At 33.9% G+C, this 13,739-nt stretch overlaps 2 protein-coding genes across 5 annotated transcripts; both read left to right on the top strand.

Annotated features, from left to right (window-relative positions):
- Positions 1-1,016: 1,016 nt before the first annotated feature.
- Positions 1,017-6,542, top strand: LOC115721061 (pentatricopeptide repeat-containing protein At1g05670, mitochondrial). Of its 4 annotated transcripts, none has more exons than XR_004012369.2 (5): positions 1,017-1,300; positions 1,856-1,932; positions 2,354-2,421; positions 5,390-5,559; positions 5,751-6,542. XR_004012369.2 is itself a non-coding variant. In XM_061109992.1 (3 exons), exon 3 carries the CDS (start codon positions 2,451-2,453, stop codon positions 4,713-4,715), a length of 2,265 nt encoding a protein of 754 aa, XP_060965975.1. In that variant the 5' UTR covers positions 1,033-1,300; positions 1,856-1,932; positions 2,354-2,450; the 3' UTR covers positions 4,716-5,197. The 4 variants fall into 4 exon arrangements, 1 of the variants encoding a protein (XP_060965975.1); XR_009686079.1 differs by having other exon boundaries at positions 1,033-1,300; positions 2,354-4,827; XR_009686078.1 differs by lacking the exon at positions 1,856-1,932 and having other exon boundaries at positions 1,036-1,300; positions 2,354-4,827.
- Positions 6,543-7,025: 483 nt separating this feature from the next.
- Positions 7,026-7,908, top strand: LOC133034088 (uncharacterized). Its single transcript, XM_061109108.1, has 3 exons — positions 7,026-7,307; positions 7,397-7,626; positions 7,710-7,908. The coding sequence occupies exons 1-3, from the start codon at positions 7,026-7,028 to the stop codon at positions 7,906-7,908; spliced, it is 711 nt and encodes a 236-aa protein (XP_060965091.1).
- The last annotated feature ends 5,831 nt before the right edge of the window (positions 7,909-13,739 follow it).

Here is a 13,739-nt window from a genome sequence, read left to right as displayed (position 1 = left end):
AACTCATTTAAAAATTAAAAAAAAAATCAATTTCACAGACTAAATATTTATCATAATATTTTTTTTTTTATAATAAATCAAAATATTAGTGGTTTGTAAATTTATTTATTAATTCAAAATTTTTATTCAAATTAATATAATAGAGGGAAATAATTCAATCTCACTCTTTTTTAAGGTATCAATATTACTCTTTTTCTATTTATACCCCATAAAATAATAAATATACCCATTATTAAAAAAATATAAAATTACTCTTAATATATATTTTTTTGAATTTTTTCCTCACATTATTTTATGTTAATTTTAATACGTATTTTAATTTTATTTTCATAATTTTTTCTAATTCATATATATATATTTTTTTTAAAAAAATTTATATAATTTTTTATTTTAATTTTTTGTTATAATATTTAAAATATAATTTATCTTTGTGTGATAAGTATATTTTTTGAGAAAATGGATTGAAAAAAAAAACTCAGTACAATTAAATATATAAATTTCATATAAAATAAAAATTATTAAAATGAGGTGTCTTTAAAAATTTTTAAAGTGTAAATAAAATTTCTTTTTCCTAAAAAAATAACATTACAATCTTAAATTCTCGCCTATTCCAAACTACCCCTAAAAAATTTAAAGTTTTGGTCAATAAATGTAATTGAGTAATTCTAGGATGTACTGATGTACCATATACTTGTTTCGGCATTTAGAAGAATTTTTTAGTTTAATTTTTTTTTATATTCATGTAGAATATAGCTATTTAAGATATCCTACAAAATTTTGAGAAATTTAGAATAATTTACAATATTGAAATAATGTTCAAATAATTTATTTCGCACGAGTATAAAATAATATAGTCACACATGCAACATGAACATACTATTTGAACGTAATTTTTGGCGTGTTAAACTTTTTCAAATTTTTTAAAATTTTATAAAATATCTTAAATAAGTATAATTTACATGATTATGAGAAAAAATTTGACTAAAAAATTATTTTACTAAAACTAATAAAAATGTATTTCCTTTAAAGGGTATAATTTTCCAATCTAATTTTGTCAACAAAAAATTACACTCATTTACACTAACACAGTACACACACCTAAAGGCAGCAGCAGCCAACCCCTCTCTCTCTCTCTCTCTCTCTCTCTCTCTCTCTCTCTCTCTCTCTCCACCATCCCTAACCCAAAACACAGCAGCCCCTTCGCACTCCTTCCGATTCCAGGCGCAGCCACTGTAAGCGCCTATTATAATCTCGGCCTCGCCTCCAACCACCAGTCGCAGCCACCATTCCTCACTCTTAGGTAGTCTCTCATCTCTCTTCCCTTTCTTTTTTTTTTTTGAATATGTATTTATTGTATTTTTCATTTCATTTCAGGTGTGATTGTGTGATATGAGTTTTTTGTTGATTTTTTTTTTCTATCATCTTTAATATATATGTGTGTGTGTGAATGTATTACTGTGGTATTTTTTTTATTTGATTTCATATGTGTTTATTATTGGGAGTTTTTTTTGTTGATTTATCTTTGATATATACATATATTTATACGAATGCATTAAATTGAGACTTTTGAGATTTATATCAGAAACTTTATTGAGATTTTTTATTTGATTTCAGATTTGTTTATGAGTTTATTATTGATATTGTTCATGTCATATGTGTTTTCTTGTGCTATATTGTCTATGCTCTATACTTTGTTATTTATCTTTTTAAAATCATATGAAATTGTCAAAGGAAAAATAAAAGATGTGCAATTATGCTTGATTGTTGTTTGAGTTTATTATGATTTTTTTTTATTAGGCTCATTTATTTTCAACAATAAATTATGTAACTTTGTTTCTTCAAATTTGAATTGTAGGCAAAAAAAATTTAAAGTCAAGGAAGTAGGAAAAGAGAAGAGCAAGATAACTATTGCTGCTATTGAAGATTAAATAAGTAACTTTTTTAATTTATTTTAATGTTCAGATTTTTATTTGTGATTATGGATGGCTGTAATAACTAATAATTATTTTGCATGATCCTAATAATTACTAATTAGGGTGGTTAAGTTCTAGTCATGTAAATACCTTAAAATTGATCTAACTTATTTTTTTAATATTATGATATGGAAAAATGAATTAGCTAGGTCTCAAATTTTACATTAGATTTTGGGTTGGGTTGAGTTATATTTTGAAAGCATTTTGAACGAGTTATAATTTTATAGGCCGAACTAATTGGGTTGGTACATTAAAATACCCTCAACTTGTTCAATCCAATCCATGTGCAGCCCTAAACGGAATAGTGTAGGTTTTTGCATAATGTTTGAAGAAATAAAGTTGGACATTTGTTTACTGTTATACTGACTGTATTTGTACAGGTGATGGAATAATGTGAAAACTTCTTTGTTTTTGTTCTTATCAATGGTGGAGAGCAGCTACATTGGAGGTAAGCAATCTTAAAATTTTCCTTGATGGATGCCTCTCACAGACATGAAGAGGCTCACTATATTTTCGGTCCACTGTTCCCGAATCTTTTCTCTTCAGCCTTGCTTAAGTTTTGGATTTTATTTCTCTCCTTTATTCTCATTGAGAAGAAACTTGAGCCAAGTACTCTCAGTAATCTCAACAAATACCAGACCTTTCCCTGATTATTCACCTAAGAAACCTACTATCAGAGATGCTGAACTTGTTCATCATATTACTACCACAATAAAGCTGCGTCGCTCTGAGCCTTTGCGTCGCATCTTGAAGTCTTGTGAATCTAAGTTCAGGTCTGACCATCTAATTTGGATTCTTATGAACATTAGGAATGATTATAATTTAGTTTTGGATCTATTTGATTGGGCATGTCTTCGTAGACAATCAACACTAGAGGCTCGTTGCATTGTTGCTCAAATTGCCACAGCATCAAAAGATCTTAAAATGGCACATGGGGTTATTATTGATTTTTGGAGAAAACCCAATTTGGATATTAGTCTTTCATTCATTCATTTTTCCGATAGATTAATATACACATACAAAGATTGGGGTTCAGATCCATATGTATTTGATATTTTTTTCCAAGTGCTTGTCGAAATTGGGATGCTCAATGAAGCGAGAAAACTTTTCATGAAATTGTTGAATTATGGATTGGTTATATCTGTTGATTCTTGTAATTTATTTCTTACTCGTCTATCAAACAATCTTGATGGAATTGAGATGGCAATAAAAGTTTTCAATGAATATCCTCAAGTGGGTATTTGCTGGAATACTGCATCATATAATATCATTATTAATTCACTTTGTGAATTAGGAAAAATCAAAGAAGCCCACCATCTACTCTTGCAGATGGAGTTGAGAGGCTGTGTACCTGATGTTGTAAGTTATAGTACTATAATTAGCAGATACTGTTCTGTTGGTGACCTACAGAAGGTGTTGAAGCTCGTTGAAGAAATGAAAATAAAAAGTGTCCAACCAAACTTGTATACCTACAGCAGCATTGTACTTCTTTTGTGTAAGAGTGGAAAACTCTCTGAAGCCGAGAAGGTCTTGAGGGAAATAATGTCGCAGGGAATCATTCCTGATAATGTGATATACACTACCTTAATAGATGGTTTCTGCAAGTCAGGCAATGTTTCAGCTGCATGCAGGTTGTTCGAGGAAATGCAGATTAGGGAAATTTATCCTGATTCTGTAGCATATACAGCTATCATAGATGGATTTTGTCAAGCTGGAAAGATGATGGAAGCCGATAAGCTTTTTAATGAAATGGTTATTAGAGGGTTGGAACCAGATGAATTTTCTTATACAGCGCTTATCCATGGTTATTGCAAAGTAAGTGAGATTAAAAGAGCTTTCGGTCTTCACAATGAGATGGTCAAAATGGGACTTAAGCCAAACATTGTCACGTACACTGCACTGGCTGATGGCCTTTGTAAACAAGGAGAGGTAGATACTGCAAATGAACTACTCCAAGAAATGTCCATGAAAGGTCTTCAACTGAATGTCTGCACTTACAACTCAATTCTTAATGGACTTTGTAAATCAGGAAACATAGTAGATGCAGAGAAATTAATGGAAGAATTAAAGGTGGCTGGGCCACATCCTGATGCATTTACTTATACTACTCTCATGGATGCATATTGCAAGACAGGGAAGATGTCTAAAGCCCACATGCTCTTGCAAGAGATGTTGGATAGTGGGATTCAACCTACTGTTGTTACATTCAATGTGCTAATGAATGGCTTTTGCATGTCTGGAATGTTGGAAGATGGTAATAAACTAATTAAATGGATGTTGGATAAGGGTATAATGCCTAATGCCACAACCTATAATTCTCTTATGAAGCAGTACGCCAGCAGAAATAACATGAGTTACACAACTGAGATTTATAGGAACATGTGTGCACAAGGAGTGATGCCCGATAGCAATACCTATAACATTTTAATAAAGGGACATTGTAAAGCAAGGAATATGAAAGAGGCTGAGTTTTTGAGAAGGGAAATGATTGAGAAGGGTTTTCTTCTTACAGCGAGTTCATACACTGCTTTAATAAAGGGTTTTCAAAAGAGAAAGAAAATTGAAGAGGCAAGGAAACTATTTGAAGAAATGAGGAGGCAAGGTTTGGTTGCAGATAGAGAAATATATGAAATTTTTGTTGATATGAACTATAAAGAAGGAAACATGGATGTAACTCTTGAACTTTGTGATGAAATGATCGAGAATTATATAGTGGATAGGACCAAGAACAGCAGGACCTAGATTGATTTGTCTATTGTGACGTTTGAGCTTTCCTTCTGTATTTACTATCTGTCGATATGAATTAGCTCGCATCTAGGCCTATGGCACTGGCCAAAATCTATTGAAAAGCATGGTAATTTTTGCTTTACTCCATTATTTGTTTGTGCAGCAGTGCTTATATTGTCATTCCTCATTAATAATTCAATTATGCGAATGTGATGTTGTATGCTTATAATCATGAAAATTGTTAATGTTTTATAAAACATTTTTGGGATCATTGCTTGTGGGTGATGTTTGTTTCAAGTAATTTTGTTTCGTTTGTGTTGTGCAACTTGACTTGGCCAAAATTGTCAGTTAATAATACAATTGAATTCACATACTGACATGATTTTTCACTTGTTCATATAATTGGTGTTGTACTGTTCACTGTAATTTTAAGCTTGGTCACATTAATTGGATGTACCATTCGTGGAGTACAATAGGATGCCTATCCATTTTTATACTAGTATTTGTTTTGTGTAATAAAGTTGCTAGCTGATACATTTAGTATGGATGTTTAGACTAAAGTTTCTTTTAGAATTCTCTGTTTTTTGTCTTAATCTTTTTTCCATTATCGAATTCCTCTAATCTTGTAGAAATGGACTTATTCTATGTACTAATCAGATTATGAGTTATACTTTTTTGTTTTTTTCCAGGAAGATCATCATATGCCATATTTCATGGAAGAGTATGTAAGTCTGAGCCTTGAACGGCTACATGTTCAGGGCACAAGAAGTACCCTTGAAATCTCAGAAACTCTTGTTTTTTGAAAAGGAAGACAATTATCTTTCTGCATCACTATCAACATAAGACATTATCATAGAAGGTATATTAAGAGGATCAACCATAGATGGTTTTAGCACCCTTTGTGACCCCTTTTCCCTTAAAATCTGATGTGAAGTTGTTTGTACCCGATGAGAAGTGGCTTGTCGGCATGCAAATTACTTCTGTTAGCTCCTTTTTTTTTTACCCCCAATTGTCAGCACTCTTAGAATTAACTTTTCACTGTGGATGCAGGAAAGTTGGTGAGGTTGGAGGATGTGTCAAAGTGGGCAAGAACATCCAGTTAACAGCCCAAAATGGCAAAAAGCAACATAGTCATCAAGCGGAAATCTTAGAGCAAGAGCAGATGGGTGTCACTAATGCTTTGATTAAATGGTATATTATAGTTTGCTAAAAATAGCCACGAGATAATGCAGCAGACCTAAGATGAAAGATATATTAGTTTAGTCAAAAGAAACGTTGTCCTCATGCCTAAGATGAAATATGCCTTCATAAATAGGTTAGCCACAGTTTTCACCCTTGGTAATTTATATCCATCTCTTCATATTGTTTCTGTGTTATTAACCTTCTTAGGAGTAAGTTGAGATTGAGAATCAACTTTCTCAGGAAACAACATGAAGTATGTTTGAGTTTCAAGTACCTCTCTTCTATCTGCACAAATGAAGTAGAGAGTCTTTGTGAAATAAAGCTACAAAAATGCCATGGATTTCTTCATCACAGAGCCCATATTTCTGGCTGTAATTCTTCTGACTAGGGATTACTTTAGGAAAATCCAAGGGTCATTTTCAAGCTATTGCCCATCATGACATACAAGTTACCATCTCTGGGTCTTAACAGTATTTATCAAAATTAGTTAGGATAAGAGGTTGGTTAGTTGGTAGTTAGGAGGTTTTGTATGAGCTATTATATATTTAGTTGGGAATGTTGTTAATCTATTGTAACTAACTCTAAGCTACTGTATGTAGCTGCATTTTATTGTAATTCTATTTTGATTGATTCAATACAAAATATAGAATTCTTTCTCTACTCTATTTTTTTCTTTTGAACTGATATGGTATCAGAGCTATTATTGTTGTGTGCTCTTCTTCTTCTTCATCCCTCTTTTGTTTCTTACTGATCGTGTGGATCGATACTCATGGCACGAGGTGGAGGAGTCCAAACTCGTAGCACTCGTGATTTAGAGAATACTTCGAATTATTCGAACATATATATTGTTCTTGGTGAAAATTCTAAATCCATTAATGCTAATGATCTTTCGAATCATTTTTTTTTCTTTCTAATACTCATGGCACGAGGTGGAGGAGTCCAAACTCGTGGCACTCGTGATTTGGAGAATACTTCGAATGATTCAAACATATATTCTGTTTTTGGTGAAAATTCTAGATCCACTAATGCTAATGATCTTTTGAATCATTTTTTTTCCTTTCTAATGGTGATAATCCAAGAGTTGTTCTAGTTCCCAAAATTCTCACAGGAAGTGAGAATTACAGCACCTGGAGAAGATCGACGATGATTGCTTTAGTTGCTCGAAACAAAGTAAAGTTTGTCAATGGAAGACTTCTCCAGCTTGATGAGGATCATGAAGATTATGATGCTTGGTGTCGTTGCAACAACGCTGTAATCTCTTGGATTCTTCATGCTATCTCTCGAGAAATTCTGGACAGTATCATGTATCATGATAATGCTGATGAGATCTGGGCAGAACTACATGAAAGATTTAATGAAAGGAATGCTCCAAGGATTTTTGAAGTTAAGAAGACAATGCAGAATCTCACACAAGGATCGAACAGTGTTATACATACTTTACTCGATTGAAAGCTTTATGGGATCAGGTTTGTGAATATAGACCACAACCTATTTGTAGTTGTGGTGCTATGAAGGTTATACAAGAGTATCAAGAAGAAGATTGTCTTCTTGAATTTTTGGTTAGACTGAATGACTCTTACAGTAATGTTAGATCTCAGATCTTGATGAGAGATCCTCTTCCTAGTGTCAATAAAGCTTATGCTTTAATGATCCAAGAAGAGAGGCAAAGAGGGTTAACAAGTGGGTCAGATCGAGTAGTACTGCTGAAGTTGATGGTTCTTCATCAAACTCATTTGAACAATTTGTTGGAAGTGTTCAACCATTTCGATCCAAATATAATTATACTCATTGTGGCACGAATGGATACACAAATGATAGATGTTTCAGATTGAATGGCTATCCTTATGGTCACAAGCTCCATGGAAAGTTTCCTAATCGAAATCTTAAGGGACCTGAAGGGAAACTTGCTTTTGCTAACTTCAGAGGAGCTGATGAAAACAAAGGAGAAGATGCACCAGGGGATATAGATCTTCTGTCCAATTTTTCAAGCATGCAATGTCAAAAGATGATGGCCTTACTTGCTTAGAAAGTAGTTGATAATTCACCATCCAACATCCCTGATGTTTGTGGAGGGCAAAATCTACAATGATCGGAATGGAAGGATCGCGGGCACCGACAACCTGTAGAACAAAGGAAAAAAGGACCGTTGAGACCTTGGGACACCGAGATGGTGCCAGCCGAAGGGACTCCGACGATCAAGTCAATAAACAATTCAAATAAAGAATATCTGAATGTAAATAAAGAAGATAGAAAACATATATTTCCACTGTAGAGCGATGAAGAAGGACTGGTAATAATAATAGCAATGTATTTCGTAAATGCTTGAATAAGTGTTCAGATGAGATGATCATTCAGGACTCCTAGGTTCTCCTTTTATAGAGCCTCTGATAGTTGAATTTTCCTATTCTGAAGAACGAACGTGGGAAGTGGTCTTCCCTTTTTCCAGGAGGGAGGATCGATTCTTATGCTTCAGTTATAGACTCGTTCCTATCCTTTGTATTAGATTGGTCTTGTAGCTGCTGGGCTCGTTTGGGCCTTGTATTTTAATTAAAGCCCAATGCATTTTGGATGAGTGGGTTATATTTACTGATTTAGTTTTAAAGGATTGTAATTCCGATTTCGACCGTAAGAGGCATTTGGGCCTGGTACAATTTTTGGCCACTACAATGATTAACCTGTTGTGTCACATTGTTTTGGTAAAATTTTTTTTGTTCACAACTCTGAATGGATCATTGATACAGGAGCCACACATCATGTGTGTCCTGACATTACTTTGTTTACAAATCCCTACAATGATTCTAATCTCAAAACTTTTCTTTTATCTACTGGTTTACACACTAAGATTTCTTGTGTTGGAACAATTGTTCTAACCCCTGACTTTACTCTAAAAAATGTGCTATATGTTCCCTCTTTTAAATGTAGCTTGTTATCTTACATATAAGAATATTTCTATTTGAGGAAACATATTTCTATTTAAGGAAATAAGTTTCTATTTAAGGAAATAAATAAATAATTAATTTTGTGATAAATGAATATTTTATATTCATTGAATCTGGACAAAATCAATTACATAATATTCTATATATGGTCAGATTTCAATATTCATTACCTAATTTGATATCCTGAATTAATTGTCAAAATTAATGTGGCGCAGATACTGATGGAGTATCTCACCTATAAATATAGGGTCTCGGTCCCCGAGCTCCTCACTCATTTTGTTTATACAGTATATTCCATCTAAAGAGAGTTGAGAGAGCGAGGAAGCCCGAACTCCAATACCGAAGCTATCGCAGGGATTGAAGCTCAAAGATCAATGGCTGGAGGTATTTCGATCTTTCATTGCATATATATTTCGATATGTTTATAGTATTTTTCGCATTACATATCGTTTATATATATGTTGTATTTCATATACTATATTATAGTCTAACATTACATTCCTTTATGCTACTGGGTGGAATGTGTTGCTACTGCTGCTTATTTGATTAATAGGATACCTACACTTAATCTAAAAATAAATCACCCTCTGCTATCCTATATTCCAAACAACCAACTTATGAACACTTAAAGGCCTTTGGTTGTCTTGCCTATGTCTCAATTTTAAGTCAATCTAGATCAAAATTCTCTCCATTAGCTGCTCCTTGCATTTTTCTTGGATATCCTGCAGGTATGAAAGTCTACAGATTGTTGGATCTCAACACAAACAAAGTTTTTCATTCTATAGATGTTTGTTTTCATGAGCACATATTTCCTTTTGTTCACTGTGGGGAGCTTCCTACAAAATATAGCAATAATTTTTTTTGAAATATTATTAATTCTTAAGATGCCACCTAGTAGTGTCTAATAGCAATAATTTTTTTTTGAAAAATTATTTGTATTTTGGGTTTCTAAACTATAAACGGTTTAATTCCCATACTAGAAAAATTATGGCTAAAGTTCCCAACCTCCACAATCTTTTTGGTCAGGACTCCTTCTGTTGGTCTAGCTCTGATATGTGTTAGATGGCTCCTACGTGGTGCCAAGTCATATAAAAACTTTCATGTCAGATCTGGGTATAAGATTAACAAACTAAAACCAATTATGATAAAAATTAAAAAGTAAAAGAAAAATGTAAATAAATAAACAAAAAACAAAGAAATAAGAGGGTCGAAGAGAGAGAAAGAGACTAGGTGCCATTGCTGTGTGAAGAAGAAGAAAATGGTGATTGTTCGAAGGAGGAGTTGCGATTACGAGGAGTCTAAAATCCCAAAAATTTATAGCTCGTGGACGAGTTCGAATCCACAAAAAAGATTTGCAAAGTGCCTCTGGGTCTCGTGACTTCTCTTATTCTCTTTCTTTTTTTTTTCTTTTTTCTTATTTTGGGGTTTTCTTCGTTGTACTATGTGAATGTTTCTTGATTGGCAATGTTATGGTGGGTGTGAGTTTTGGGAATGGATCAATCCTCCTATGTGTGATCGTTCCACTATTATGATTCCTAACATGTTGAGATAGATTCGTCAATTGGAACAAGAAATATCAATAATTTCTAGGTCAGAAGTGGGAGAAGAGAAGTAAATGAGCAATCTTACCTTACAAAGTTGTGCGAAAGTGAGAGCTTCCATGATAACAGTCCTAGTGTTCGAGTTCTTCAATGTTCTAGCTGCCACAAAAATAGTAGAAGTGCCCTTTGTAGAAATGTTGTCATTAGTGTTGTTATTGCTTTTGTATTACTTTGGTTCAAGATCCTACTTTAACTTCGTCTTTTAGTAGGATTTTGAACAAGTGTTTCTATTAATTTTACATGTAATACTTGATATTTTGAAATGAAAATGGTTATTTTGACAAGTTTAGATCTTCCATCTTCCATTACTGACATAAAAGTTAAAGAATTTCAATAAAAAAGACAATAGACTACTTGATTCAAGACATCGATACATAGAAAATGTTAAAGCATCCATATTCCAACAGGATTTGTCCCATAACTTAACCTAACACATAAGTTAAAGATCCAATTTAGTAGTTGTTCCAAATGGACTAGTTCCAAAAAAAAAATTATCACAACAGTTAAAGACCCAATTTCCTAGTTGTTCTAAAAGGATCTGTTCCAAAATAAACTTATCACAAAAGTTATCTGTTCCAAAATAAAAATCATCCCATTAATGGAGGCAGTTGTAGTAATGCTATAATATTTAACTATGACAAACTAATACTATAGCAGTTAACTTCATTGTTGAGTAGATTGTGAAGTCGATCCTTCCCCTACTGCCCTTTGTGCTACCTCTCTGGAGCCTACACCAATATAATAGCATGGTCAATATTTACCGAAATGGTATTAACATGTGAGCAAGTTAATTAATATAAAAATATACTCTATTGTGGTGGCATTGTTCTAGGTTTTTTGCATTTCCTAGTTGCGTGGCCAACCTCCTTACAATTTGAGCAATGCATTTTTGTCCCTGCTATACTACTTTTAAGTGTTGTAGTTGGTGGAGGTTGCTCATCAGCTGCTCTGTTCCTTTTTTTTCTTTGGCCTGCCAGGCAGATTGTGCTCAGTGGGGGGTAATATTGGACTGCGACCTTTGTCTTGCCACTTATCTAGACTAGGCAAAGGGAAAATAGTCCCTGCATAAGCTGCTTCGAAAGCTTCCTTTTGTAGTAGTATTTATGACAGTAGTCCCATCATTTATGTCCACAAAATCTGATCACAACTAATGCATGCCCACAAGGGATACTTGAAAGTTAAAATCTCCTGCAAATGCATGTGTTGTGGTCCAAATTAACTGTGAATCTACGTGCTTCTGACATCTTCACTTCAAAGACAAATGCATTTGCTCGTGTCATTGAGCAATTCTTAGCTACGTTCTGATTATTGTCTATTATCTTAGCAATGTTGTGGTGATCTGAATTTTTCCACTTAGCTGTTGAAAGCATTCTTTTCTCAAATCTACACATCAACCAATATCTGATTGTTTCTAATAGTGTTATAATAGGCTTGTCCCTCCCATCTAAAATGATATTGTTGAAACTTTCACACAGGTTGTTCAATAGCATGTCACATTTCACCCCTTCCTTGAAGTGTGCCTTTGTCCATTTTGATTTCTCTTTGGCTACTAACCAGTTGTAAGCCCCAACACTAATATTCTTGATGTCTTGCATTCTTTGGTCAAACTCAGCTGGTATGGTGGCTCTGCCAGCTGCCCATACTAACTGTTTTAACAGAAGTCCAGGAAATTCTTTCTTGAAATTGGCATACACATGTGTCTAACATAAAATCTGCTATCATGACTAATTAAAATGGATTCAACATCATTTTGTAGCACTTTCTATTTGTCACTCATCATTGTTAAAGTGTTGGGATCCCTAGGGGCCAAGTCTTCCTTCAGTAATTGCACGAACTATTCCCAACTGCTGGTTATTTCTTTCTCAACAACTACATAGGCCATAGGGAATTGAATTAGCTCCACCTTCATTTACTTTAATAGCAACTAATAACACTCATTTGCAATAGTCCTTCAAAAAACAACCATCTAAACCTATGAGTGGCCTACAACCTCTGTAAACCCCCTCTTTGCAAGCTTGTAGACAAATATAGCCTCTTTGAAATATCCTATTTCCATCCCTCCTCTCAATTTGTATTTTGGCAGTGCTTCCTAGATTTGTGGACAAGATTTACTTGTAGCAATCATCAAGTATTGCAAACTGTTCTGGTACAAATCCCTCAAGCTTTTGCATTGTAATTTTTTAGCCCTATAGAACTGCCATGAACTCATTTTAGAGAACTTAGTGTTCTCTATCATCTCCTTGAAAGCACTATAGTGCATATTTGGGTAGAGTCTGAACTGTTCCAAGAAGTATTTGCTGAGCAAGTTAACATCTATATGCCTACAAGATTAATGGAAGTATGAAATCCATAAGATAAAAAACCACAAATAAGTTTACAGTGTAGTATTGAAAAATAACAGTAATTTTAAATACATATTGTCCAATACAATCTCACATTCATGTTTAGGGGTGAGAGTCTTGACTCTGAAAGTCTTCTCATGTTCTTTAACAGATGCATATATTTTCCATGTTCATCCTTCTGCTCTATACTTTGCCCTAAACCTCTCTTTGGCATTTGGAATCAGTTCATACTCATTGTCAATATATATATATGAAGTGTTCCTTCATCACATTTCTTAGAATGTCCACACTGCCAAATTCCATAACAATGTCAAACTTGAAGCCAACTATTTTTGTATGTGGTTTGTATTCCACCTTTGGATCTGTTTCAACAGCTTCATCTTCACTGTGGTTGCTGGCCAAGTCATCACCAAATTCAATCTCATAAGCTTCATCTACCTTAGCATCCCCAGCTAAGCTAGAAACTTGATCCCACAAAGCTTGTGGTTCTGCTGGACCATAATCATACATCTCCTCAAATAGTGCTTTATTGAACTCTTCTTTAACATAGTTAAAATCACCTTGTCTTGGGGGTTAGGCCTCAGGTTGATTTTCAAGTTAGGCCTCAGGTTGGTGCATTTCAGGTTGGGCCTCAGATTGTGGTTCAGGTTGGTGCATTTTAGGTTGGGCCTCAGGTTATGGTTCAGGTTGGGGCTTAGGCTGATTTACAACAAGTGGTTCAGGTTGTGTTTCAGCAAGTAGTTCAGGTTGTGTTTCAATAAGTGGGGCCTCTTGTTGGCTTTCAGGTTATGTATAAGGTTGTTGATCAAGTACAAAATCTGCCAAAAGAGGGGTTCATGGAGTATGATCAACATTCACTGTCTTTTGTTGTTGAGCCTTCCTCAACCTCCTCAATTTTAACCTCTTTGACCTAGGTGTTTCCTCAGTGAATCAAGTTATTTCAACTTCCATTACTTCAGGGGAATTAGGTTCATC

Source organism: Cannabis sativa, chromosome 2, assembly GCF_029168945.1.
Source record: "Cannabis sativa cultivar Pink pepper isolate KNU-18-1 chromosome 2, ASM2916894v1, whole genome shotgun sequence".
In the NCBI taxonomy this organism is placed as follows: Eukaryota; Viridiplantae; Streptophyta; class Magnoliopsida; order Rosales; family Cannabaceae; genus Cannabis; species Cannabis sativa.
Note: the sequence above shows the minus strand (reverse complement) of the source record. Positions and strands in the feature narration are given on the sequence as shown.

Excerpts from the sequence above, each read along its gene's own strand:
- LOC115721061 (XM_061109992.1), top strand. The coding sequence starts at position 2,451 with ATGCCTCTCACAGACATGAAGAGGCTCACTATATTTTCGGTCCACTGT.
- LOC133034088 (XM_061109108.1), top strand. The coding sequence starts at position 7,026 with ATGATTGCTTTAGTTGCTCGAAACAAAGTAAAGTTTGTCAATGGAAGA. Across the intron at positions 7,308-7,396 it reads TCACACAAGGATCGAACAGT|GTTATACAAGAGTATCAAGA; the intron begins GTTATACATACT and ends GGTGCTATGAAG. Across the intron at positions 7,627-7,709 it reads CAAACTCATTTGAACAATTT|ATTGAATGGCTATCCTTATG; the intron begins GTTGGAAGTGTT and ends TAGATGTTTCAG.